This window comes from Monodon monoceros, unplaced genomic scaffold (assembly GCF_005190385.1).
Source record: "Monodon monoceros isolate NGI ecotype Baffin Bay Population unplaced genomic scaffold, NGI_Narwhal_1 Super_Scaffold_5, whole genome shotgun sequence".
NCBI lineage: Eukaryota > Metazoa > Chordata > Mammalia > Artiodactyla > Monodontidae > Monodon > Monodon monoceros.
This window is the reverse complement of record NW_021703782.1, coordinates 90,394,184-90,418,036: the sequence shown is the minus strand read 5'-3', so window position 1 is coordinate 90,418,036 and position 23,853 is coordinate 90,394,184. Positions and strand designations below refer to the sequence as shown.

General features: G+C 43.4%; 1 protein-coding gene across 4 annotated transcripts in view; it reads left to right on the top strand.

The window, feature by feature from the left end:
• Window positions 1–23,853, top strand: part of TXNDC8 (thioredoxin domain containing 8) — an 80,693-nt gene that overhangs the window by 39,464 nt on the left and 17,376 nt on the right. Inside the window, exons 4-6 of one of the 4 annotated variants that reach the window (XR_003790848.1) lie at window positions 5,755–5,820; window positions 6,742–6,800; window positions 16,095–16,253. Coding sequence is in view for 1 of the 4 variants with exons in the window: in XM_029203410.1 (XP_029059243.1) it covers window positions 6,742–6,804 (63 nt within the window). In the remaining 3 variants the exon portion in view is untranslated. Of the gene's footprint in view, window positions 1–5,754; window positions 5,821–6,741; window positions 6,846–16,094; window positions 16,254–23,853 lie in introns of those variants that run through there. The other 3 variants (XR_003790849.1, XR_003790850.1, XM_029203410.1) reach the window with 3 other exon arrangements.

Genomic DNA, 23,853 nt, shown 5'->3' with positions numbered 1-23,853 from the left:
ATGTGCTTTGCAGAAGGACAGACCTGTCCCTTGAGCAAACAGTCCCAAAAAGGGAGAGGAGGATAGGCGTGAGCTCATGCCTTTGTCTAGGCTCAGCTGATAAGCTCACCTTTGAACTTGGGGAGAAGTGAAGGGATATAGGAAACAGGTATAGTTTCCCAATAATAGACAGTTAAGCAGATGGTCTAATGGAGGCATGAGAACTAGAGTATATGCCATTGAAAGGAATGGCTCCAAAAGTATTTTTATCCCGAAGAACAAAATTCCATCCCACACTTCCAGTTATGGGCAGGATGACATCTAACCTGGCCAGAGTCCAAAATCACTTGTCCTCTTCTCAGTGTAGCTTGAGATGAATTCCCACAACATTAGACTCATGCCTCTTATTCCCTTCAACAGAAAGCCACATGGTCCTGAGTGACTAACTCTCAGGCAGCTTCAGTTGATGGCATAGAATAAGAGTTGGCAAACTATGGCCCCGGGGCCAAATCTGACTCTCAGTTTTACTGGGACACAGCCGTGCCCATTTGTTTAACTAATTACCTGCAGCTGCCTTCGCACTACAATAGCTGATTTTGTCGCAGGAAGGGGGACCCCTTCCAGGGCCCGAGAGTGGGCTCTTGTCTAACGCTCGGAAATGAATTGTCCAAGGAGACACACGCGCTGACAAAGCAAGAGACTTTATTGGGAACGGGAACCCGGGTGGAGAGCGGCAGGGTAAGGGTACCCAGGAGAACTGCTCTGCCACGTGGCTCACGGTCTCAGGCTTTATGGTAATGGGGTTAGTTTCCGGGTTGTCTCTGGCCAATCATTCTGACTCAGGGTCCTTCCTGGTGATGTGCACATCGCTCAGCCAAGATGGATTCCAGTGAGAAGGATTCTGGAAGGTTGGTGGCACATATGGACTGGCGTCTCCTCTCTCCTTTCGACCTTTCCCGAATTCTTCCAGTTGGTGGTAGCTTGTTAGTTCCACATTCCTTACCAGGACCTCCTGTTGTAAGATAACTCATGCAAGTGGTTACTGTCGTGCCTGGCCAGGACGGACGGTTTTGGTCAGTGGGTCCCTTAACAACTTGGGTAGACTTTTTTTTCTTTTTATAAAAGGAAGTTTATGGCTGCATTATCATTATAAAAAGTGGACTATATTTTTAATGTTATTATATAATTTATAGAAAAAACTTAGATTTACGTAAAAGTCGCAGATAGTATAGAGTTGATTTGAGTAGTTTTGACAGAAACGATATGGCCTACAAAACCTAAAGTGGGTATTATCAGGCTCCTTACAAAAAAAGTTTGTCGACTCCTAACATAGAAGAAAAAAGCACTTTAGTCCTTATTTATGCTACCAGTGTGCCAAGAAACAGATGCATAGGCAGTTTCTAAATCTGCTACAGGAAAATGAAAGTGAATTAGTATGTTACTGAAGTCTCACAACTGGAACAAGTTGAGAAAAAGGCCAGCATAGATTAGGGAAAAGTGAGTGAACAGATTGCTTTATATGCTCTTTTCTTGAATGCAAGTACATACAAATTCAAGCTGTTTGAAACAGACTATTTCGAAGGGACTGTGTCATCTTGGTTGGATTTTGCTCAACTCCAAAAACCTTAACTGACCTCCTTGCATTTGCAGAGTCTGCCCTGGGTGTTGTGAAAGTCAAAGAGGAGGTGTACAAATACCTGCAATGTGATGCAGATGGTTCTAGGGAAGGAACAGGTGTGGATGGAGTCAGAGAAGGAAGCCAGGATAGGAACAAATGGTGATTAACACTGTCCTCCTCTCAACAGAAGGTTGAGGTACTTTTAAACCTTCTCTTGTTGGACATATCCTTTTCATCTTATTCATCAGTTTTAATGTCTTAATAAACCCTTCCTAAAGAAAAAGAACATCATACTATTTCAAATTATAAACTTGTACATACATATACTTCCACAGCCGTCCTCCAAGAAGTATCTTGTGTGGGTTGGTTTTTGGGCTTTTTGGTTCGTGTTGTGATGGTTGCTATTGCTTGGAGAATTTTGTTGCTGCTGTTGTTGTTTTTAACTCACTACAGAGGTCTGAAAATTGTTGAGCTCTCATACAGCTGGTCCAAACATAACTTCAGTGTTGACTCAACTAAATTGCATGTCAACTGGCCAACGCATTTTATAGTTACTCTATGAGGACATCACTAGCCAGACTCCTTAATTTATGTTCTCAGAAGTCACTGTCTCTCCAGCCCCTTTGCATTTTCCCAGCGGCAGGAATAAACTCTTTGTAGGTGATTGAATGTCTTTGGCATACAGAACTGCCTCTGGTTGCACCTGGGTGGTGGGTAATCAGAGGATGGGGTCCACTTTATTATTCTGTTTTTGTGTATGTTTGAAAATGTCCATGATAAAACTTCAGGGTTGTTTTTTTTTTAACTGATTGTTGGCTATAGTTGGTTCTCTAATGCTGGAACAGCCACTCCATATTCCACTGGTCTTTGCAAACTGGAGCTTGTAATTTTCATTAGCAGTCATTGCTAGGGTGGCAGCCATACATGAAAATTGAAGGCATTGAGAAGAACAAGGTAAACACTGCTTCCTAATGCTTCAGAGTGGAGCATGCACTTGAGAGGTACAGCCAAACATTCAGGTTAAAATGAGAAAATATTTTGAGCAGAAATTGTATGTTAATGGCCTTGCATATATATCCTTTCAAAAGAAAGTTACTTATAAAATAAGCTCTTATCAGTAAGCTGTTCCTTATTTATTAACTACTTTTATTAAACTCCTATATGCAAAGGCCCATGCTAGACAGGGAGACACAATTTGTCTTTGGCAAATTGGACAAAGAAAGAATAAAATAGATAACACCTAATCCCCGAAACTTAACACAGAGTCTTGGAACCGGACCTCAGTGACCAGAAATCAGCATAGTTCAACTCATTTCAGGCCTAACACCATTAATAGATCACCTACTCTGGGTAAGGTTCTGGGCTAGATACTAAAACTATGGGCGGGAAAATAAAGTACAGTCCCCATCCTTGGTCTAGTGGGGAAGACAGATAACGAAATCAACTCTTTAATCGTGGAATGCACTAGAATAGTGGATACTATGAGATGACAGAGAAGGACTTCAGGGAAGTCTTCAGGAGTTAAATCTTAAAGGATGCTTAAGATTAGCAAGTGATTTAAAGCTGGGAGGAAGCAGAGTTAAAAAATGTCACAGGTACGGGTCAGGAATTATTTGATAATCATATACACCAGTAGTATAAAATTGTAAAATTATCACTAGAATGTGAGCTCCGTGAGGGGCTTTTGTCTTGTTTTCTTCACCGTATGTCTGGCTTATGGTAGGCACTCACTAAGTATTTATTAAATGAATAAATAAATCCAACTATAAAGTGTTGCTAGAGTCCAGAGTTTATGGTAGAGAGTGACAGCGGAGCTAGAAAGGACAAGGTCGAGGAATTCTGGTAAAAAGCTTGGATTTTGGGCTTCCCTGGTGGCGCAGTGGTTGAGAGTCTGCCTGCTGATGCAGGGGACGTGGGTTCGTGCCCCGGGTCCGGGAGGATCCCACATGCCGCGGAGCGGCTGGGCCTGTGAGCCATGGCTGCTGAGCCTGCGTGTCCGGAGCCTGTGGAGCTCCGCAACGGGAGAGGCCACAACAGTGAGAGGCCTGCGTACCGCAAAAAAAAAAAAAAAAAAAAAGCTTGGATTTTATGATGGAGAAACACTCAAGAATTTCACAAAGAAAGCATGATGGGATGTGTGTTTTTGAGCTTCAAGGGGGAGAAGAGACCTCAGGGGCACAGACTGGAGAAAGAGAAACCAATTTGTAAGCTGTTACTAAAACCCAGAGGGAAGTTGATGGGGTAAAAATCCATGGAATTCAGAGACAAATTTAATGTCACCTAAAGCCACCCGAATGCCTAGCATGAAAAAGACTGGCAATACCAAGTGTTGTCAAGCATGTGGAACAACCAGAACCCTCATCCCCTGCTGGTGGAGTGTACATTGATGCAATCACTTCGAAAAACTGTTGGGTATCTCCTACTAAAGCTGAACTCAGTAATCCCCCTTTCAGGTAGACAACAGAACCCAACAAGAATGGGTGCTCATTTGCCCCCAGAGATGTCCCCACAAAGTTGCGGAAAAGGATGTTCCTAGCAGCACTCTTGGTCATAGCCAAAATGGATAAACTGTGTTATAGTCGTGCAACAGAATACTAAAAAATGACACTGAAAAATGAATGTATGGCCATTACACAGGTAAATCTCAGAAACATCACGTTGAGTGAAAGAAGCCAGACACAGAAGAATACGCACAACATACTGTAGAATTCCATTTATAAAAGTTCAAAAACAGACTAAGCTCAGTTATGGTGAAAAATCCAGAACAGCGTTTGGCTTTGGGCACAGGGTGATGACTGGGAGCAAGGGACTAAAGCTCTATCTGCATCTTGATCTGGACGTGGTTACGCAAGTGGGCTCTCTTTTGTAATAACTCCCCAAACTGTATGCTGACATGTGTGCAATGTTCTGAATATATATGAATGTTTTAAGTGACCTCAGTTTCCTGGCTCAGGTACGAGGGTGGGTGATGGTGCCCTGTACTAGGCTCAATGTATCTAAAAGGAAGAGGAGTCACATTCAACAGTAGCCAAGGCTCTTAGTGCACTTGTGGCTTCTGGCTGCCCAAGTCACAGCACAGGCATGCCACAACCCCGTGGTCATGGAAATCACCCCTCCCTGGAAATCTCCCTTCAGGCCTGTGCCTTCCTATTTCTAATACACTTATAGATTGTGCCACCCCTCTGTGCAGGACAGTGTCCTCCAAGGAGAGATGCCCATCTTTAGGGGCCCCCAAACTCTCTTTGGCTCCACAATGCTTTTTGGCAGTGGGGGAGATCCTAAGATAAGGAGTCATAATCAGATCCACTAGAGTTATTGCCATAAGAATGACAAAAATATCATCTTCTAGACCACTGGGGGTGTGGAGGACTGTCTAGAATTACATGGCGGTGGTCGTGGGGAAAGACACACCTTGGGAACTTCTCATCCCTTCTTTGCCAGTGCCTTTCTTCTGCTCACCTAGTACGTGTGCCCTTCACTGGAGTCAAGCCACTCCTGAAGCAGAGGAGTAGAGGATAGAGACTCAGGAGGAATCTTGGACAGAGGGCACAAGGAAGGATAAACGGGAGCCACTGCAAACATAGCACCTTTCCAGCTCCCATGGAGAAAGACAGACTGAGACTGGGGTGAACCCCAAGCCTCTCCCACCCTGCATTCCACCCCAGCATTGGTTAGAGACAAGGGACAAAGTTCCTTTCCAACCAGACTGAGCTGTCTAGAAAGTCCTAATACCCCCAAGCGAAAAAAGTATGCCCAAGCTCCCAACCTCCAGCCTCATGGAGGATGCCAAGCCTTCCTTTGCCTCGCCTTGGTCAGGAGTTTCCTGGCAATGGGTTCAGTACTTTGGTCAGTTGGCTAAACTTAGCATCCTTTTCCTGTCCCCAGCCAAGTCTGGTCATTCAGGTGGCCAAGCCCTGCCTATGTTATTGCCAGGACTTCTTGTCTTGGTACCTGCTCTAGCCTGAGAGGAGTATGGAACTCCCTTCATGCCCTAGAGGCACCAGCCAGCTGCCACTGACTCTTAAGAAAGAGCCTTTTGCAGATCCTTTCTGACACCCTCCTCCGCTGGTGGCCAAGGCCAAGAGAACTATTTATAGAGGAGATGGCTACAAACCAGACAACCCAGATAAATCATGAAATTCTGCACCCACACTTAGGTAACCCTATTCTCAAGAATGAAAAGAACAATTTGCTGTTACAGAAGTGGATCCCTGAGCGAGCCGGTAAGTGAAACGGGATCAAGACAGACGCACAAGAGTGGGGTTTACTTTCAAGGAATAGAACGAACCATGATGCCCACAGGCACCATGCAGCTATAAGGGGAAGCAGAATCGTTAGATGTGGGCATAGTTTCTTCTCTGCTGCACACTGAGCACTGAAGTTAGTTCTAGACTTTTCTAACCCCTGCCCCCAATGTCCTAACACCATTTCTGGCTGCTGAAACCTCCCTCACTGGAAACTCAAGTCTTCACCCAATCTCAGCCTCATTTTACCCACACTCTTCCTTCTCTCCACCCACCTCATACAACTGGTACTAAACTGATCATGAATAGTTAACGGTCTCTAACTTCCATATTTCATCAAACATAAGATGCGCATTGACAGAGGCACCCTTATTTTATCTCCTACTGAAAAGTGTTCCAAATAAAATATACCATCCCCTGTGAAATGCATCCTGATTCAGAGATGTGAGAATTTGAAAAGAAAATGTGCTTCTGTGAATCAATTAATTAAACTACTGTTACCTGGGCTAAAGTCAGGGCATGGGAAATCACAAGCCATTTGATTTCGGGGGATCATGTGTATGAATTAACAAGCCCTCCAGATCAGTGTATAAACGCTCTGAGAAGTTTCAGTGATTGGGTTTCCTCATTTCCAACAACGTGATATGTTTTAGATCTTAGTTTAGAGGAACATCGTGGACAGTTATATAAATCTGGCAAAATATTAGCATAAACAATTTTGAAAAGGTGCCAAATAATTAAAGCATCAGAGATTTAATGTTTAAACGTATGTTTAAAGTATCTTGCAGATGACGGAAATGAGTAGAGAATAAGTTTATAAACGGGAACAAAATTCCTTAAAGCTTCATCTTTGCCGTATTTGAACCAATAAATATTTCACCTTTGTGTATCTGTGAACAGATTTTTGAACTTTGTGGAACTGATGCTAAAAAACTGGAAGAAAAGATTCGAGAACTAATGTAAGCTGATCTCCAAGACAAAACATACTTGCAACGTTTTAAAAGGCCACCGTGAATGTGTTTGTGTTTTTATTTCCAGCAAACATTGTAGTGTTCTATTGATCTCTCTCCTAATGCTTTACAGGTTGAATTCCATATTGCAATCTCACTGCAAAAATTGTTGGAACTCTTAGGCTATCAGAGATTGTGTCATTTGCATTCTCTCACTTGGCCTTTCCACTTACTCTGAGCACATTCCTTAGGCAGCGTCCCTCACAGCAGAGGCCCTGCACAGCTAAGTAATACCAGCTCAGTGAGAAAGTTTTCCAGAGATTGTGGAAGATGGGATCCACCTCAGCAATCAAGAAACAAATAAATGTCTTATTGGCCTGGTGCACTCCAAATACATAGAGGCCTCTTCCCAACTGAGTCATTGTTTGTAGTACAAAATTCTCCAGTATATCACCTTATATTAGAAATGTGTCATTGGATAAAAGCACATATAAACAGCTATGCTTACATATATAAAAACTTATTACATGCTAGGCAATATGCCAGGCCTGTAGCCGAAATTCAGCCTCTGTACACTGATACTGAATGGAATCTTGGAGACAGTTTTGGATGAAGTAGAAAAGAATTGCTTTACTGCTTTGCTGGGCAAAGGGGGCCACAGTGGGCTAATGCCCTCAAAACTGTGTGTCCTGACCTGGAGGGGGTAGTGAGGAGTTTTATAGTAAATGGTTCAAAGAGGAGGGTGCGATCAACTCGTGGACATTCTTCTGACCGGTTGGTGGTGAGGTGACTGGGAACCAGTATCATCAACTTTCTGATTCCAGCTGCTCTGGGGTCTGCATGCTTGTGGGCATGCAGTAAACTTCTTCCACCTGGTGGCGGTTTCAGTACAGTAAGTCCCTGACATACGAACCTTCAAGTTGTGAACTTTCAAAGACGCAAACGTGAGTTCGCATGTGCAATCACGTAAGTTAGTTCACGTGTCTGGCGTACGTCGTCACGTGCGTGCATCCTCTACAAGTGGTTGTGCTTTTGCGTACTTTACAGAACTGTATAGAGTACAGTAGCACGGTATCTTTATTTCAAGCCCAGGATGTCCAGAAGCAAGTGTAAAAGCAGTGGTGATGTAGCTGGTACTACTTTAATTTTCAAGGTATTGTACTGTAAGATTAAACGTTTTCTTTATTTTTGTGTTTGTTATGTATTATTTGTGTGAAAAGTATTATAAACCTATTACAGTACAGTATTCTAAAGCCAGTTGTGTTAGTTGGGTACCAAGGCTAACTTGGTTGGACTTATGAACAAAAGTGGACCTAGGAACACACTTTCGGAATGGAACTCATTCGTATGTAAGGGACTTATTGTATCTGCAAAACAGCTCATAGATATTGTTATGTATATCCCTTGAGCAGGAACCGGGACCTCGTCCCAAGGCCACACTATTGTTTTGTTTGTTTGTTTGTTTTTGTTTTTTGCGGTAGGCGGGCCTCTCACTGTGTGGCCTCTCCCGTTGCGGAGCACAGACGCGCAGGCTCAGCGGCCATGGCTCACGGGCCCAACCGCTCCGCAGCATGTGGGATCTGCACGGACGGGGGCATGAACCCGCGTCCCCTGCATCGGCAGGCGGGCTCTCAACCACTGCACCACCAGGGAAGCCTCGCACTATTGTTTCTTGACTCCTCCTCCCTTGTCTCCGCATCCCCTCCCTTCCCTGATTAGCAACTATCTGAACCTGCCCCTTGGAACTCAGGGAAGGTCATGGAGGCTGAATGAAGCGTATTTCCTACAAACAAGAAACGGGACACAGAAAGGCTTTTGTGCCCAGGAGGCTCACAGGATCCTGCTCAGTTTCAAGCCTTTTGCATCCATCACCCCGTTTAACCTTTGCAACAATCCTGTAAGTAGCCATGTACTAATAAATGTTTAATTGGCTCTGGGAAGAAAAAAGTTCCAGTTTGTAGTGATTGCCAATTTCGTTGGTGTAAATACTTGGTAGATTTCAAGCTACCAAATGATGTCACTAAACATGGAGCTGGGAAAAGATGGGCCTAATAGGCTCCTGTGAGCTGCCTAAGATTTAGATCCAGGACACCAGTACCTACAAATGAGGTACTACTTTTATCCCTCTCTTCTTACAGAGAATAGAAGACACAATCTAGTTAAATTGAAACCATGCAACTCAGATTGGGAATTGAACCCACGGGCCAGGACTCAAACCCAGCCAAAACCCAGATTAGGACTTAAACCCATGTTCCTTTAACTGAGACCACACACCTAGCCTCAGAACTTAATGAATTTCAGGTTCTTGATGTCTCATTGGAGAAATAATTCAGTGAGAGACAAAGTGATAGGTAAGAAGTGGATTTATTTAGAGAGAAACACACTCCCCAGACAGAGTGTGGGCCATCTCAGAAGGCAAGAGGCCTTGGGAGAAACACCCTCCACAGACAGAGTGTAGGCCATCTCAGAAGGCCAGAGTGGCACCAGGGTATGGGGGTTGTCAGTTTTTATAGGGGTGGATAATTTCATAGGCTAATGAGTGGGAGGAGTATTCCAACTATTTTGGAGAAGGGATTGGGATTTTCAGGAATTGGGTACCGCCCACTTTTTGACCCTTATGGTTGGCCTTGGAACTGTCATGGCGCCTGTGGGTATGTCATTTAGCTTGCTGATGTGTTACAATATGCATATACTGAGGCTCAAGGTCTAGTGGAAATCGACTCGTCTGCCATCTTGGACCTATTTGGTTCTAATCAGTTTATGTCATGTCCTCGGGCTATGTCATTCTTTTAAAGGTTGTGCCCTGCCCCCTTCCATCCTGTTTCAAAATGACTTGCCCAAATTTTCCCAGAAGAATCCAGTGCTTTGAAATTTCCTTCATCTCTTCTAGGGGTTTTATAGGAATTTCTTCTCCCTTCAGGAGCACTGCCCTGGCATGTGGTGAAATGTCTCATTTACATATATCTCAGTAACACAATGTAATACAACTTCCTTTCCTGGGTCCTGTAAAGCACTGGGTTGCTGCATTCCAAGAAAACAGGGATTTGCAGTCTTGCCTCCAACAATGACTAGTCCCTTTACCGGGTCCCAAATGTATATCCTCCTGCTGTGTGTTCAGGCCTTCCTGCATCCACAGTAACTTTTCATTTCAATACTGACAGTGTATTCTTTTAAAAGACATTTTAAACTCGACCTATAGGGCATCAACAAGGCTCCTAAATTGACTCAGGTGACCACATATGAATAGCTTCGGCCGAGTCTGTGCACACACAGACAGTGACAACCAAGTCAAACCTGCCACCTGGTCCACTGTGATTGTGAGATGCCACTCCTTGTCAGGGGCATCTCAATTTCAAAGATGTTAAAATGTGAAATAATGTGCACCTGGAGTATTCAAGCTCCTTGATCTCACAATTAAATGTTAGCTCAAGAGCAAGAGGTTGGGGGCTTCCCTGGTGGCGCAGTGGCTGAGAGTCCGCCTGCCGATGCAGGAGGCGTGGGTTCGTGCCCGGGTCCAGGAGGATCCCACATGCCGTGGAGCGGCTGGGCCCGTGAGCCATGGCCGCTGAGCCTGCGCGTCCGGAGCCTCTGCTCCGCAGCGGGAGAGGCCACAACGGTGAGAGGCCCGCGTACCGAAAAAAAAAAAAAAAAAAAACTAGCAAAAGGTTAAAAGCAAACTGTCATAAAAAGGCTGTTGTACTTCTTCTGAATGATGAATTGATCTCAGTCCCTTGAAATGCAAGTATCAGTTAATCAATGTTTGCCTCACTAAGGAAAGGACAAACAGAGGAGGACTCCCGCAGGGAGCAGCGAGGGGTACAGCTCTCTTGACCTTTCTTTAACCCTGAGTTGCTTATCTTGACCCTTAGGATGTTTAAGCTGAAACACTCTCTTAGGATGGGAGCATGTTCTCTTTCTCATCTCTGATTTGCTGGTATTCAGCCCAATGCCCAGACCAGAGGAGATCCAGAAGACACGAAACTAAATTCAATATGGAACCCTGAATGGGAACCTAGAGCAGAAAGGGGCATAAGTGGAAAAAAATGGTGAAATGCAAGTAAAATCTGGTGTTTAGTCCTCAGTAACATACCAGTGTTGGTTTCTTAGTTTTGACATATACTATGATAGTTTATTAACATCAGGGGACTGAGTGCGAGGTATATGGGAACTCTCTTTACTCTCTCTGCAGCTTTTCTGTAAATCCAAAATTATTCCAAAATATAAAATTTATTTTTTAAGATGCCTCCCCAACGTGGCTATAGGGGAGAAGCACTAGTGTTTTGTGAGCGCGTGTTATACCTACTTGACCATGATGTGACCTGGGAGTGCTTTCCCATGAAATGACTGTTGACCTGATGTCTTAAAAATGAGGAAGTGTTTTATGAAAATCACAGGTCACAAGGTTAAAAACCCTGGGACTTGGAGATTAGAAGATCGTTTTGATTCCAAGAAAGTTTTTTTTTTCTTTTTTACTAAAAAATCTTAATTATTTTTAGTGATGCCTTAGGCAGAGTAGGGCGCCCCCAAAGGAAAAGAACCAGATATAGCTTTTTTAAAATTTTATTTTATTGAAGTATAGCTCATTTACAATGTGTAATTTCTGCTGTACAAGCAAAGTGATTCCATTATACGTCTATATACATTCTTTTTCATGTTCTTTTCCATTGTGGTTTGTCCCAGGATATCGAATCTAGTTCCCCGTGCAATACAGTAGGGAGATACAGTATACAGTTGCAGCTTTTTGACATAAGAGAAGCCCTTTTAGGCCTAAACCATTTTGTGATCTAAGCCTGGCCATAATGCTTGCCCTTGACCAGGTCTCAGTAATTAATGATCTTAAGGGAACAAAGGAATGAAAAGTAGTCAAGAAACAATAGTTCAAAGATAAAATAGAGCCCTAGTTCCTCCTCAAGGGATATACATCACAGTCTGATACAGATCTTTGAGTTCTGCAGGAATTAAGACCCCTACCAGGTGGAGGATGTAACTATGCTGAGACCCCAGATTGGTTGGGGCCTAAGGAAAGAGGATGGAGGATGGTGACCTCTGCTGACCCTCCTGACTTCACTCAACTAAAGCTTGGACTCTGTGTTGAACTCTCTTTTCTGTGTTGAATTCTCTTCAGCTCAAGCCCCTTCATAAATATGCATGTACCCTTAGCTTAAAACTTTCCCAATTTTGCAGCTGGGGAGACACTGCTTTGGGAAAGATCCCCAGTGTTCTCCTGACTTGCTGCAAGCAAGGAATCCTTCCTTCTCCTGCTCTTCTGTTTGGTTGTGTCTCTTGGCAGCTAACCCAGTTGTTTTGGTAACAATGCCGCCACTTTCCAGCCCAGACTCCACCTCAGTGGGGCAGATGGAAGCCTTCATGAAGGCTTGAAGGCTTGTTTGAGGTTGCGGGCAGGTCTCACTGCTTGTCTGCCTGAAAAAAATCAAGCCTGGCATTTCTGTTTCCCACTAGCCTGACCTCACCACCGGGGTGAGGATGGAAGGTTTTATGGCTCCTAAACTTTAAATCTTTGGGCCCAGATATACCAGGACAAAGGAAGAAGAGTTCCTCTCTCCACCAAAGCAAGAGCCTGGTGGGGCCTGAAGCTGTCACTCTCCGGCATTCCCCAGACATGCCATTCTATGGAGCCCAGGTGATATGTGAGTAAGGCTTAGACAGAGGCTGGGCCGGATGAGATTTCCATGCCAGGGATCTCAGCTTGGAGCTAGCCCGCTCTAAAGGGCCAGACTGCTGGAAGGTCAAAGAGTGTGGCCAGGGAGCTGTGGGCCAGACTGAGGCCCTTGGGCCTAGACTAGCACTGGCATTAGTACAGGAGAGTGAATATTCCTGTTACCGACCTGGGTCCTTGGACTCTTTAACCAATAGAAATTGATGAGGCCAGATGAGAAATTCAGGCAAGATTTTACTGGGACTCATGCTGCAGTACGAGGGAGCAAAAATAAGAAACATTTGCCCTTGGGAGTGGGTAGCAAACGAAGCTGGTTCCTTAAATGGAGTGAGGGTAGGGGCAGAAAGGTGGGTTGGGCAGGAGGGGTAGCTTGGGCGGTCTGCCTGCCTCCGTGGTGGTGCTGTGTGCAGGCATGATGCGAAGTGCCCTGCTTTTGTTCTCTGCACCTCAGAAATGGCAGTTGGTTTGTGACCTTTCTGTACCTTATTGTTCATAATTACACCAACTGCACATGCGTGCAATTATTTATAGTTTCTTTGTATTTTGTTGCTCAAGGAGAGATTTATCCAGGTGCAAGCACTCCAGTAAAAGGTCCCAGGTCCCAGCCTATCTCATTTCCATCACCTTGGCTAAGGCCTCCACCCATCCCCAGAGCACAGGCTACTGTAGGGAAGATGGCTAGGAAATCATTCTATGGCTGGTGGCAGTGGAAAGATGGAGTTCTGTGCATGAACGTGGAATGTGTGCACGTTGGAGCAATGATAGTCAAGGACCACCTGTAACCAGTCAACTTGTGCAAGTCACTGGCCTCTGGAAAGGGCACCCCCAAAGTTGTCTTTGGAGAAGAGAAGCAGGATGGAGGATGAATTCCATGCCCAGATGTGCCATGGATGGAATCACCCAGACAGCCTCCAGCGTTTTACGTTCTGTAGCATCTCTGTACTTGATGGAACAAGAAGATGTTTCATTTTCTTCGTTGTTATTTGAGTCCTGCCTTCCATGTCAGCAGTAAAAGAGGATACGTGTTGGCGTCCCAGAGAATTCCCTGGAAACCAAAGTCTTCTCCATCTCACTTTCATCAGCCAAGGTCTCAACATAATTTCTCTTGCTTAAGAGTAGAAGAAAGGGGCTTCCCTGGTGGCACAGTGGTTGAGAGTCCGCCTGCCAATGCAGGGGACACGGGTTCGTGCCCCGGTCCGGGAAGATCCCACATGCCGCGGAGCGGCTGGGCCCGTGAGCCGTGGCCGCTGAGCCTGCGCGTCCGGAGCCTGTGCTCCGCAACGGAAGAGGCCACAACAGTGAGAGGCCCGCGTACCGCAAAAAAAAAAAAAAAAAAAAAAGGAGAAGAAGTGTCCATACTTTGATAATGGCCTTTCTATTTTGAGAGGAATAGAGAATGGGACATCACTTAATTTCTGCCACCTTGTCTAATGCTGCATTGTGCATTTTTACCAGTGCCATATTTATTTATCAAGCACTAACAGTGTTTTCTAGCTGAGATAGGACCCAATGATGGTTCATAAAATGCAATGTAGTAGGCATTTTCTTAAAACCAAACAAAAAATATCGGAGTATATTTACTGCATTAATGATGAGTATTATTTCGTGAAACACGTTTAGTTATATGTATGTTTATGCTAGGGTCACAATGTAAAATATATTTCTCACCGTGGGTTCTGGCGAGTCATGACTGAAAGTCATTGCTATAAGGGTTTCATCTTTGTCAGGGATGACTAGGTATAGGGGTTCTCAACGTGAGGCTCTGGGACCAGGAGCATCACCTGGGAACTTGGTAGAAATGCACATTCTCAGACACCCCCCACTCGCCTCTAGGTACCCTGAATCAAAAGCTGGGTCAGGTTGGGGGGCGATCATGGGAGGAACCCAGATTATTCTTTTTTTTTTTTTTGTGGTACGCAGGCCTCTCACTGTTGTGGCCTCTCCCGTTGCAGAGCACCGGCTCCAGACGCGCAGGCTCAGCGGCCATGGCTCACGGGCCCAGCCGCTCCGCGGCATGTGGGATCTTCCCGGACCGGGGCACGAACCCGTGTCCCCTGCATCGGCAGGCGGACTCTCAACCACTGCGCCACCAGAGAAGCCCCAGATTGTTCTTTTTATTTTCTACTTTGTATTTAATTAAGTAGCTGTTGCAAGAAGGTGTACACATACTAAATACACCACGTTTAGCTAACCTCATTGACCATGGAGACCAGCACTAATCTGTAGTCTTGTTGTTAGCCCAGAAGGCACATCCCCACCTTGAAGCAGCACCCTTGAAATGACACTGAGTTACTTATGTTGACTCCTCTGCATCTTGCCTAGGCCTTCCCACCTTGTTGGTAGACTGAGGAATCCAGTCTACCAACTGGGTGCACACTCACATTTGAGCCCCACTGATAAAGTCCATCAAAGGATTGTTTTACAAACATGAGTGAGGCCCAACTCTACAGTGAGGGTAATAATCAAACTTTGTACAGCACAGTAACGGTTTTGTGCAGCCGTTCACAGCATTACGTCATTTCTTTCCAAAAATAACCTTGTGAGGCAGAGAAGGCTGATGTTTTTATCCTCATTTTTCTCTCTGAAAAACCTAGGATTGTCCCTGCTTGGATAATAATTTGGTTTTAATTGATTCTTAATATTAAGCTAAGCAAAACCATGCAGTACCAAGTGGGCAACAATATCTTGTTAACTAGAATTCTTATCACTTCACAAACATTCATGGGAAGCTTTAAAACTTCTTTTATAAATGCAAATTAAGCCTTAAAGCAAGCTTGTAAGATAACTGTGAAATTCTGTTTTAACCTGATGGACACCAAAATGACTTTGCTAAATTTAAACTGCATTTCAGTGGAAACCCATGGTCACTGTAGAACCAAAGGGTATCGAGCCTGTTGTTTGTTTGCTGTGATGGTTTTTTGTTTTTTTTTTTTTTAATATTTATTTATTTGGCTGCGTCAGATCTTAGTTGCAGTGTGCAGGCTTCTCTCTAGTCGTGGTGTGTGGGCTCTAGTTGTGGAGCGCGAGCACGCAGTTATCCCATGGCATGTGGGATCTTAGTTCCCCGACCAGGGATCAAACCTGCATCCCTTGCATTGGAAGGTAGATTCTTAACCACTGGACCACAAGGGAAGTTCCTGCTATGATGGTTGTTAAATAAAGCAAGGAAACACTAAAAACAAACAAACCATCAGTGAGGCATTAGAACCAAAGAGGAATGACAAAAACAATTTGCAACTCTTAGGATCAGTAATGAGGCTTATTAATTTCACACACTATCTCATTTAATCCTCAAGCAAACCTATGATATCAGTAACAGCCCCCTTGGTACCCATGGAGGATTAATTCCAACACCTCCCTCAGATACCAAAATCCATGGATGCTCAAGTCCCTTATATAAAACGGCATGGACTTTGTATATAACCTGCAGACATTCTGCTGATACTTTAGATCATGTCTAGATTACTTATATTACCTAAAACAATGTAAATTATATAAATAGATGTAAATACAATATAAATGCTGTGTAAATAGTTGCTTTCATGCAGCAAATTCAAGTTTTGCTGTTTGGAACTTTCTGGAATTTTTTTAAAATATTTTCTACATGTATCTGGTTTTATCTGCAGATGCAGGACCCATGAATATGAAGGGCAGACTGTACTGGATTTCTATAAAGCCACTGCTCCCCCAGATGAGCCTTATTCATTTTCCTAAAAACAATGGGGCTTTTCTCCAGAAAACTCCTCCATCAATGTTGAAAAGCCTGGGTGGGAACTTGTCACCAGGTAAGAATGCAACCTCAGCCAGGATTCCTTAGCCCTAAATTTTCCAAGCTTTTGTCGTTTGCCTGCCAATTTAATTTTCATTTACTTCTCCTATTCACTAGTTGTATATGAATACATTTATTTTGCAACAAATCTTTTTATAAACACACCTTTTTCTAAAATTATTATTGAAAAATAGTTGATTTATATTAGTTTCAGGTATACAGCACAGTGATTCAGATATATATGTACATACACACACACACATACATATATATATTCGTTTTTAGATTCTTTTCCATTATACATTATTTATTACAAGATATTGAGTATAGCTCCCTGTGCTATACAGTAGGTCCTTGTTGGTTATCTATTATATATCTGTATATATATATATATATATATATGTGTGTGTGTGTGTGTGTGTGTGTATATTTTAATCCCAAACTCCTAATTTATCCCTCCCCCACCCTTTTCCCTTTGGTAACCATAAGTTTGTTTTCTATGTCTGTGAGTCTATTTCCATTTTGTAAATAACTTCGTTTGTATCATTTTTTTAGATTCCACATATAAGTGATATCATATGGTATTTGCCTTTCTCTGTCTGATTTACTTCACTTAGTATGATAATCTCTAGGTCCATCCATGTTGCTGCAAATGGCAATATTTCCTTCTTTTTTATGGCTGAGTAGTATTCCATTGTGTATTACATACCACATCTTCTTTATCCATTATCCATTTTTTATCCATCTGTCAACATACCTTGAATAGAAGACCAGTATTGTTCTCAGAAGTAAAAAAAAAAAAAAAACTTAATAAGCAAATACATTGAAACAAAATCATTCAATGATGAAATTTGGTATGTGGCCAGTCAAAGACTCAAAGGCTGAGTGCTTACTCTCCCCTCCCCTCCCCTCCCCTCTTTTCCCCTCCCCTCTCCTCCTCTCTTTTCTTTCTCTCTTCCAACAGGATGAACAACTATTAGAGAGGTGTTAAAGATAGAATAGCACCAAATTAAGACTTCCTTCTTGAGTGATCAGCATTGAAAGAGAATAAAAAAGGTATCAAGAGGGGGTATATGGAAACTCCCTGTACGTTCTGCTCAATATCTCTTAAACCTAAAACTCTTAAGAAAAAAAGCCTATTAATTTTTTAAGTGTACTCATAAAAATAAAATTAAGAGTTTTAAATTGAACAACAACAAAAAGAACTAACATTCTCCCTGAATGAGTCAAGGCTATTTAATGCTGCATTCCGCATACTACCCCAAATCATCAGAAATTACTACCTGAAATTACCTCTCATGGTCACATGGGTCCATGGCTTCCATTTTGTGAAAATGTAGCCAACGTCTGATTATATGAAAAAATAAGAAGAAAAAGTAGAGACGGGATGGTTTCCTATTGATGGCAGAATGAAGTTGTGAATCACTCATCTTTCTGCCAAAGCCCATCGTGATCTGGCCCTCATGTTCATGTTTGCCCTCCTGCCATTGCCCACAGACCCCAGGCATTATCATTATGTCAAACCCTGTACTCTTCCCTGCATCTGGAATTTCCTCCCCACATCTCTGCCTGTCAAATCTTTTTCAGGATCACCAGCACACACACCATTCCTTCAAATGGGCCCACACAGTCATGTGAAGCCTCCCTCGGCTATCCCAGATGGGGAGAGCGTTCTTTCTCTTGGGTGTCTGTGGAGCTGTGTGTGCACAACCATTAGAGCCACCATCTTTTGTGGGGTGTGATGGATTTTTACATCTGCCTAGGGTACCAGATAAAATACATGGTGCCTAGTAAAATTTGACTTTCAGGTAAACAAAGGATAATTTTTAGTGTAAGTATGTCCCATGTAGTATTTAACTGGGTGTCCTATATTTTTTATTTGCTAAACCTAGCAGCCCTGTGTTTGTCTCCCGTGAGACTTAGCTTCCTAGGAAAAGGGTGGTAGCTTTCCATCCCTGTGCATGCAGTACCAAGGACATTACCAAGCACTTAGTAGAAGCTTGGTAACTATTAGATGGAGAAATGGCGGCATGAATGACTTCTGCCCAAACTCACACAGGAAACCCTAAGATTGCAAATAAGGCCAGGAATACATTTCTATTCCTGCCTAGAAATGCAGGTTTGGAAGAGGGAAAGATAATGTGCTCAAATCTAATACATCTATAATCTACAAACTAGAAGGAGCGAAGCTGTCTACATTGTTCTCTAGCTTGTCTTCAACACATATAATAACAAGTCACAGACTGCTTGGTTTCTGTAGACTTTACAAGTCTATAGTCGGCTCCCACACAGATCACATTATGAGGGTGAGAACTTGGTCTACTGAATCCAAAGCCAGGCATGATAAATAGTAGCCACAGCCAAGAACAAATCTACTCCATGTTAGGGCCAGTTCTGTCCCTATTATTCAGGTAGGTGATGAATCACTATGTTTTGCTTTCAAGCCTTTCTGTGAGGGCAGTGTGTGGTGATGGAAGAAATCACAGGCTCTAAAGTCAGATAAACCTGGATTTGCAGTTATGACTCAGCCACTGCCAGGCCAGAGGCCTCTCTGGGGCTCAGTTATCTCATCTGTAAACTGGGCTATCATGGATACCTCTCAAAGGTTGAGGTGAGTACTAAATGGAATAGTGTACATGAGGCGATTGTATGGGACCTGTTCACAGCAAGTGTTCCAGTGAGGATGGGGATAACGATGATGATGTTTTTATTTCTACTGTTCCAGCCAGAATGGAATCTCTTTGAACATATTGAACTGATTTCTTTATTTTCACTTTTTTTTGTATGGTCCAACAGCCTCTAGTACCATACGCAATAAAGATTTTTCATCCTAGAGACGTCAAAAGAGACCAAAGTTTTTAAAATGTTCAGTGTTTTAGGGCCTTTCAAAAATCTGACAGTATTTAACCACAGTAGGGTAGGGAAGGGCCAAAAATTAACCTTTGTAGGTGACTCGTGGACTGCACATCGTCTTTCATAAATCCTTGGTAGACTAAGTCTGGGCAGATAAGAAATACTAGAGAAATAAAGAAGTAGGCACGTCCTTCTTAAAATAGTAAACAACAGTTTTGGCATAAAAACTGCCATTCTCACATTTCCTGCCAAGATGTTCTATTGGATGTGTGCCCTAATCACAGGTACCCACCATCCGGAACATACCTCCATGAGGTGATGGTTGCCCTTCTCACCAGCTGCTCAGGAAAATGAGTTCAGAATGATTGATAATCTGCTCTCAGCAAATGAATACTTACCATTTAGAAGGACTTCTCCAATCTTTTTTGTTTTCTTTTTTTTTTAACATCTTTATTGGAGTATAATTGCTTTACATTGTTGTGTTAGTTTCTGCTGTATAACAAAGTGAATCAGCTACACGTATACATATATCCCCATATCCCCTCCCTCTTGTGTGTCCCTCCCACCCTCCCTATCCCACCCCTCTAGGTGGTCACAAAGCACTGAGCTGATCTCCCTGTGCTATGCGGCTGCTTCCCACTAGCTATCTATTTTACATTTGGTAGTGTATATATGTCCATGCCACTCTCTCACTTCGTCCCAGCTTACCCTTCCCCCTCCCCGTGTCCTCAAGTCCATTCTCTACATCTGCGTCTTTATTCCTGTCCTGCCCCTAGGTTCTTCAGAACCATTTTTTTTTTTTTAGATTCTATATATATGTGTTAGCATACGGTATTTGTTCTTCTCTTTCTGACTTATTTCACTCTGTATGACAGACTCTAGGTCCATCCACCTCAGTACAAATAACTCAATTTCGTTTCTTTTTATGGCTGAGTAATATTCCATTGTATACATGTGCCACATCTTCTTTATCCATTCATCTGTCGATGGGCACTTAGGTTGCTTCCATGACCTGGCTACTGTAAATAGTGCTGCAGTGAACATTGTGGTACATGACTCTTTTTTTTTTCTTCTTTCTTTTTTTGTTTCAATTTTCTTTAGTTTTATTTCCTTTGAATTTTATTTTTTTTATACAGCAGGTTCTTATTAGTTATCTATTTTATACATATTAGTGTATATATGTCAATCTTGATCTCCCAATTCATCACACCACCACCACCACCCCTGCCACTTCACCCCCCTTGGTGTCCATATGTTTGTTCTCTACATCTGTGTCTGTATTTCTGCCCTGCAAACCAGTTCATCTATACCATTTTTCTAGGTTCCACATATGTGCATTAACATACGGTATTTGTTTTTCTCTTTCTGACTGACTTCGCTCTGTATGACAGTCTCTAGATCCATCCACGTCTCTACAAATGACCCAGTTTCATTCCTTTTTATGGCTGAGTAGTATTCCATTGTATATATGTACCACATCTTCTTTATCCATTCATCTGTCAGTGAACACTTAGGTTGCTTCCATGACCTGGCTATTGTAAATAGTGCTGCAATGAACATTGGGGTGCATGTGTCTTTTTTTTTTTTTTTTAATTTTTATTTTTGGCTGTGTTGGGTCTTCATTCCTGTGCAAGGGCTTTCTCTAGTTGTGGCAAGCGGGGGCCACTCTTCATCGCGATGTGCGGGCCTCTCACTGTCGTGACCTCTCTTGTTGCGGAGCACAGGCTCCAGATGCGCAGGCTCAGTAGTTGTGGCTCACGGGCCTAGTTGCTCTGCGGCCTGTGGGATCTTCCCAGACCAGGGCTCGAACCCATGTCCCCTGCATTAGCAGGCAGATTCTCAACCACTGCACCACCAGGGAAGCCCGCATGTGTCTTTTTGAATTATGGTTTTCTCAGGGTATATGCCCAGTAGTGGGATTGCTGGATCATATGGTAGTTCTATTTTTAGTTTTTTAAGGAACCTCCATACTGTTCTCCATGCCTTCTCCAATCTTAATTCTTATTCATTCCTAGCTTCATTTAACTACAGCTATCATTAAATTTGTATTTCCATATTAAGATACCTTCACTTAAACCTAGCAAATTCCTCATTGACACCTGCCTTTATAACCATGTCTCTCTCACACACACACACACACACACACACACACACACACACACACAATCATCTTCTTGGAACTCTGTGGCTTTGAACAGTTTACCTGGGATGGAATTTTTTCGCCTGTACAATGAGAAGGTTGGAATGGTGTGGTCTCTAAGCTCCCTTTTAGCTCTGTATCCTTAGGATCCTAGCCTTCTGTTTTGTCACCGCATCTCCCTTAGTTGATCCGGAGTCCCACCCACCCCCCGCCCCCCATGCTGAGTCTAAGTCTATGAAAGAATGCATTGGACAAATTATTTTTTTCTCATCATTTTCACATTCATTTCTAGATCAGCTCTAATGTGTACTCAAGCTGATCCAGGTAACAAAGAATCCCAAGATTGAGGTTTACCTCTTATTAACCAGGAAGTCCACTGACAACTTCTTTCACAAGGCTTGGAGATTGAAAGGGGCCTGACACCTAGGAAACATACAGTAGTTGTTGATTGTGTCATTGCTGTTACTGTTGTTATAACTGCAATGGGCAAAATTAATATATTGGAATTATTCCATCCTTGTCTATGCCCTTGATTGAGCATGGCAATGCCCACCCAGCTGCTCTTTTGTGCAGAGAAAGCCAAGATACAGGAAAGGAGAGGAAGAATCAGCTAAGAGTAACAGCCTAGACTGATGAGAGCAGAATTCGGTATTTCCCAACTTTTCTCTGTTTTCTTATTCAGTCACCCCATGTGTGTAGTTTGTATGAGGAGCTTGTCCATACTGAATGATTTAAAGGACTCCAGATGCCTTCAGTTACACCAATAGTTATTCATTTCCTTATGGTAAACAGTATCCTCTCCCAGTGGGCTTTAAAATGTGGATATACCCAGGTGGTAAGACATCAAATTCCTAACACTTTTTTTAAGGTAAGTTCTTTAGGGGGGAAAAAAAGAAAGAAATATCCTGAGAACAGTTTAAAGTTAGAGGTCAGCTAGAGGAAGAGTGTTGGTGAAGTGGGTAAAAGGAAAGGATGCTAAGATGGGGGGACAAGATTCTAGAAAGGTGGGGCAGGGGACAGAGAAGATATGCCCCACTTCATGGTTTCACCTCTGGGCTACTGCCCCTCGTCCACCCCAGATAGTAACAGTTTGTGGAGTCCCTTGGGAGCTGGGTCTGTCACACATACATCAGAAGAGCTCTGTGCCTGTGGCATGTGTGGCTTCTGACAGCATCTGGTTGCCCTGTCCTCAGGAGACCCGGCAGAAACAGCCCTAGTACCTTTGGTGAGGAGTCTACTCTGAGGCTATTATTGAGGACCTAGGAAATCACACTATAACAGGAGAATGATTATTCTTCTTGAGAGAAGCTGGTTTTTACTCTCTGGGCCCTGTGAACCATGAATCTGAGATGCTGTAATGTCCCCCCAGACCCCCTACACCAAGTGGAGGTCCCCAAACCCCAGTTGTTGTGGTTATTGGCTGATAATGGCTACCAGCTGCCCCACTTCTCCTGAGAATTATCCTTGGCTGATGGGAGCCCTTTGCCCAGGTGGTTATGACCCCTCTAAAGGCAACCCATAGTCAATAAGTAATTTGGGAGTAAAACTATAGTGGGGCTTGCACTCTGGAGCCCACTTCCTATGGATCCGCCAGAGGCTAGTCCTGACCTAAGATTTTGTTTGGCTCCGTCCCTGTCCCTCTCGTGCTTGATTCCCTCCCTTACAGGATTTTTTGAATAGAGCACCCTCAATAAATTGTATAAACCCCAATACCTGTCTAGGAACTTGTGCCCTTTACTTCACTGATTCTGAGACACTACCAATGGTAAGGTTATTATGTATCACCAAGAAAGAAAAAATGCTGACACTTAGTATGGGATATGCTTCAGTTCTAAGACATACCGTAATTTCAGTGAAAAAAATATGCATCTTTGAGTTAATTAAGGTATGTTTAATATGTATGATCTCGCTTCATCGCATACATCTCTCTATGCCACATGTTTATATAAAGGCAAATAAACTTTGTTTCAACTATCTTTCTATACATAATAATTTACAAATCTAGAGAACCATTGCTGTGGTCTGAATGTCTGCTCCGCCTCCCCCACCCCCATCCCCAGTTCATATGTTGAAATCCTAACCCCCAAAGGTAATGCTATTAGGAGATAGGGCTTTTGGGGGGTGATTGTGTCCTGATGGTGGGGCCCTCATCAAAGGCATTAACAGTCTAATAAAAAGAGATCCCACAGAGCTTTCTTCTGCCACATGAGGACACAAAGAAGTCCGCAGCCCAGAAGAGGTCCCTCACCCGACTGTGTCTGCACCCTGATCTTGGACTTCCAGCCTCCAGAACTATGAGAAAGAAATTTCTGTTGTTTATAAGCTACCCAGTCTGTGGAATTCTTTTTTTTTTTTTTTTTTTTTGCGGTACGCGGGCCTCTCACTGTTGTGGCGTCTCCCGTTGCGGAGCACAGGCTCCGGACGCGCAGGCTCAGCGGCCATGGCTCACGGGCCCAGCCGCTCCGCGGCATGTGGGATCTTCCCGGACCGGGGCACGAACCCGTGTCCCCTGCATCGGCAGGGGGACTCCACTGCGCCACCAGGGAAGCCCTGTGGAATTCTTTTTAATTTAATTTTTATTTTATATTGGAGTATAGTTGATTTACAATGTTGTGTTAGTTTC